The sequence below is a fragment of the Morone saxatilis genome, unplaced genomic scaffold, assembly GCF_004916995.1.
Source record: "Morone saxatilis isolate NCDOM2014 unplaced genomic scaffold, NCSU_SB_2.0 Contig11, whole genome shotgun sequence".
In the NCBI taxonomy this organism is placed as follows: domain Eukaryota; kingdom Metazoa; phylum Chordata; class Actinopteri; family Moronidae; genus Morone; species Morone saxatilis.
In genome coordinates this window covers 17279485-17284163 of record NW_023339663.1, presented here as the reverse complement: position 1 = coordinate 17284163, position 4679 = coordinate 17279485, and the positions used below count along the sequence as shown (strand labels likewise).

The 4679-nt window shown below is 42.7% G+C and overlaps 1 protein-coding gene across 4 annotated transcripts in view; it reads left to right on the top strand.

The window, feature by feature from the left end:
• elp4 (elongator acetyltransferase complex subunit 4) overlaps positions 1-4679 on the top strand; it is a 52273-nt gene that overhangs the window by 14518 nt on the left and 33076 nt on the right. For all 4 annotated transcript variants that reach the window (XM_035651928.1, XM_035651927.1, XM_035651929.1 and 1 more), the window contains one exon: positions 433-621. In XM_035651928.1, coding sequence (XP_035507821.1) covers positions 433-621 — 189 coding nt within the window. The remainder of the gene's footprint in view (positions 1-432; positions 622-4679) is intronic.

Genomic DNA, 4679 nt, shown 5'->3' with positions numbered 1-4679 from the left:
TGGGTGGGTGGGGGTTTCAAGGGAAGGCGCTCCACCCTTACCCAGGCCCCCTTGGCTGCAGAGCATCGCCGTTGTGCCAAGAATGTGCTGGGGTTTCTGGGTGGCGGCCATATTGGAAGCCTGTCTGACAGGTCCATTGTGCGTGTGTCAGATGGCCTCTGTGATTGGGCAGTTGTGTCCAGTCACGTTTGGGCACTGTGTTCCGATCGTCTGTGCTGGTGAGCAGACTGTCCAGTCGCTTTCTCCCAGAGTTTGGGAATACTACCCAAAACAGCACCTTTCCAAAATCACCCAAAAGTCTGAAATCTGAAATTAAATCTAACTTTATTACTGCATTATGAGTGCTTCTGTAGATAAATACATATTTGCATGACTTTTTACAGGTTTTGTAGTATTTCTGACCCCTTTCTTCTTGCTTGTTCTTTCTTATAGTCAAAGTCACGTAACATCCTGCGAATCGGGCTTCACTCTCTCGGCTCGGTACTGTGGGGTGATGACCTGTGTTGCCATGACGACCCCAGAAACAGCCACGCCCTCACTACCTTTCTCTATGGACTGCGTGCTTTGCTAAGGTCATCGCTGTCAGTTGCAGTAGTAACTGTGCCTTCACATCTCATCCAGGTAAGACAGTTTTTGACACATGACAACAACTTGGCATAAACAGACAACTTATCTGGTTAGCAGGTTTTTGCTGACCCAATATTTAACTGATATATCTACCCTTTATGCTAGTTTAGTTGAGAACAGTTATCATTAACTGTCAACATTATTTTTGGAGATGTGTGGTACTACAATAATACATTGACACAAATTTACAAGTCATAACTGCTTTACTCTCCTCTTGCTATCAGAGGAATAAATAACATATTATTTAAAGATAAAAGACAGGTAGGATTTTTTGTGTTTGGGTTGATGTTTGGCGTATCTACTTTTGCTTTGTCTTGTTCATTAATGGGGTACAAAGATTGAAGTCTTTTGTATTGGGGCCTCCTCTTGACCCTGTGCTTCAGTGTCACCCTGGTATGACTCAGGCCTGTGAGAGGCCTCTTCCTCCACACATCACTCCCCTAACAGACCCAGTCGAGTGCACACTTCTCTAAATCCATGTTTGTTTGTTTGGGCTTTTAATTACTTGAATCTGTACACAATGAGCGTGTGTGTCTTTGTATGCGTTTTCTTCTCTTACAGATATCCTGCCTTGTCGTTGTGTGTCTCTGGCTGTGTTTGTGGGTGTGTGCGTGTATGTGTGTGTTTGGGGTGTATAAGTCTGCGTGCATGCGTCTGTGTACAGTCTGGCCTCTCAGTGTGAAGGTGGAGTCATCTGCTGAGGCATATGGCAAACCATAGCCCTCCCCCAGACGGTCGACCATAGAAGCACACTCACAAGAAAAGCCATCTGAGACTTTCAACCAAAATGTTTCTATCTCACCTACACTTTAAACACTCGACTTCCTTATAGTCCACATTCACAAGAGTACGGAAGCTCCAATATCTGTGATCCTTTATGCAAAGATATAGGTCGATGCTTAACTTTCAGAACAGCTGTGTTGTCACAACATGCTCTGGCTCCAAGCCTATAGGCTCCGTGCACAGCGGCCTTGGCCTAGTCAAAAAAGGTAGAGTGGCTAACTAGCAGATGTCAGCTGTGGTGGGAGCGGTCCCCCTGTCCCTCTCTGGCCTGGCCTCCAAACCCTTAATCTGTCCCCTCCCCCTTCTCCACCCTGGGGAGTGAAGTGAATGAGTGGGGGAAGAAGAGGAGAGGGGGAAATTTTGGACTGAATCAGGTGTTGGGTGACTAAGCCAACATGGAGGTAATGAGAGGCTGTTAAGATGGGCATCAATGAAATGACCTTATGATTAGTTTAGTCTCATTTGATGTTGTTGTCATAAGAAAAGATTCTAATTGATCAGCTGAGGTCACCAAGGTGTGCAGGCTGCTCATTTCAAGTTAATGACAACAGTGTTAGCAGAGCTTCTTTCTGCCAGTACCTTTGCTTAGCTAATTAGCTTAGTTAACAGAGTGTGGCCTTTGGAAGACTGTCTAGACTAGTAGCAGAGGGCTAGCTGGCCGAAACCGCACTGGACTCTCTATCCATTATTGAGCAGCTTGGGAAGTTGGGCAACTCACTGAAAGCCTCCTCACAGCAGCCTTGTGCCACAGTCCATCTGAAACATTAATTAGGCTTGCCCCAGCTTGGTCCTCCTCCATCATACTATCTCCTGCACCATTCCCATCCCCACAAGTAAACACACAAACACAAAATACTTAGCTTTCCCTAAAATGCATTCATATACACCTTACCTTCTGCTCAGACTAAGTGGTGTCCTTACCTATGCAAATATTTAGACTCAGGGTTTGGACTAGTCAGGCAGAATTGTTTGGTACTGTAGTGGGGCTACTACAGGCTATTTTTAATAACCATATACAGCCTTTAAATTTAGGCCTGCAACTGACAATGTTTTACATTATCAATTAATTTGCTGATTATTTTTTTGACTAATTAATTTATCATTTAGTAACAAAGTTGTAAAAAACTTCCCAGAGTCAAAAGTGACGTCCAAAACCCAAATCTATTTAATTTACTATCACATATGACATAGAAAAGCAGCAAATGTTTGGCATTTTTGCTTTGGAAATAATTAAATGGTCATATTATATTTTATATTTCTGAACAGTTCAAACTTGAACAGCATATTCTTATTGTGGGATTTGATTTGTGAAAACTAGGCTGACATTGTCAGCTAGGATTGCAGCGGTATACTAATATTGTATACCATGGTATGAAAGTTATCATACTGTGTACATTTTCTTATCTACGATGTTGAATTCTATTGTACTGAACTTCTAATAATAATGGTGTGTCACTCTATAATGTGAAACCGTGATATTTTCTGTTTCTGTGTACCGTGAAAATCTCATACCTTTGCAACCCTATTATCAGCTATCAGCTTGATTGCGAGGTTTCCAACAGTACTTTTTTCAACTCAGTTGTGTTTAAGTATTATGAATTGCAAAATTGTTTTGCATTTTTTATGTGTTTACATCACAGGTTTTAAACCAGGACATGTAACTATATAATCATCATGCTAACTACACCTGCCATATCAGTTTTCTTTTTTTTTAATGTAGGGACTGTGCTTGTGTTCCCAGATGCAATCACATTTTTATCTTGCTTCCATTTGTATCCTTGGAAGTGATGTGCATTTATTTTGTGTCATATATAGACTCTGCTCTCTCTCTTTGGCAGAGGGAAAAGTCATCCCTGCCTCCTTCAGAGTGATGTATTGAATATTTCTGCACACACAGTGACCCACGTTTTCAAACAAGCACACACAAGTACAGCGCTGAGCCATACAGCCAAACAAAAGTCAAAAGTGTTACAGAGTGTTACATTAAGACACTATGGTTTGGTCAAGGTAAAATACTGCAGGGTACAATGAACACTGGGCCCTCCCTATAACCTATTACTCAGTCAGCTGAGACTCAGGGTGTTTGGGGGATTTACAGTGATGGAATCTGAGCTAATTGAGCCAGCATAGACATTTCTTGTTGAATTGAAGTTACTTTTGTTTGAACCCCTTATCAATTATAAATAAGATTTTTTTAAAGATACACAGTTGAGGTGAGTGTTTCCCTGATCACCTCCTTAAACTCAAGGAGCTGTGGAGCACGTGCATGTCTTACTGACGTCATTCTGTCCTCTGCCGCTGTACTGAGCAACTCTGTGTGGATACTTTGGATTCCTCTGACTTTGAAACTTTTAAGTCTTTGTATTTCAATAAGCACAGTAAGTATTATAGACAAACTAGCACAGATAAAGTTTTAGCTGCCTCTCTCACTCGCACAGACACTACTGGCCATACTGTACCATTAGTGTTTTGACAAATTTGTTGTAGCCAAACTGCTACACTACTTTAATTGCTGCATTAGAGTGACCTCAGGTACCCTCTAAGTGCTGGTGGCCCTGACTAGTGGGATATGCATACTTTAAAAGTAGGACAAAAATGAAAAGGAAGAAGAAAGAGTGGGGAAAAGACATGAAGGCATAAAAACTGCATTAGGCTGTGGCAGCCAACACAGAGAGAAGGATGTGAATGATTCAAGAGGCAAAGAGATTAATAATGCAGGACTCCCTCTTTCCCTCTATCCCAGTGTCCCTCTCTCCCTCCCCTCCACTCCCTTTACCCTGTGCCTCCACCCTTTGTATATTTCTCCTTCATTCTTTCTATCTACTGTATTCGCCCCTGATTTTTCCCTCTTTGTTGTCAAGTCACTGACCTAACCAGTAGGGGGAGCTCTCCTCATCAAGCCTCTGCTGCTGTCTCCCAGGTCCCCTCTATCCTCCCCTGCTGTGTGCGGGTTTGAGAGTGTGCACCAACTGCAAACCTTTTCGTAAAAAAAAATGTTGTTTGATGAAGTAAAATAATGTGTTGCCACTGACTTTTCCTGTGCCATGTTTGTAGATGTATGCCTGATGTAAGGTGTGTGTCCATTTGCCTGCCCCGACATCACCTGTAACCCCTGTCAGTGCTCTTTCCCCCCTATACCTCATCACCCTCACCTAAGCCATGGGCAGAAATGACCTGGCCACGGGAAATGATGACCTAATTTAATTGCAACACTGATGGCCCGTCAGGAGGCTTTTAATTACCTGCTCATGCTTTTCTCTCTCTCTCTC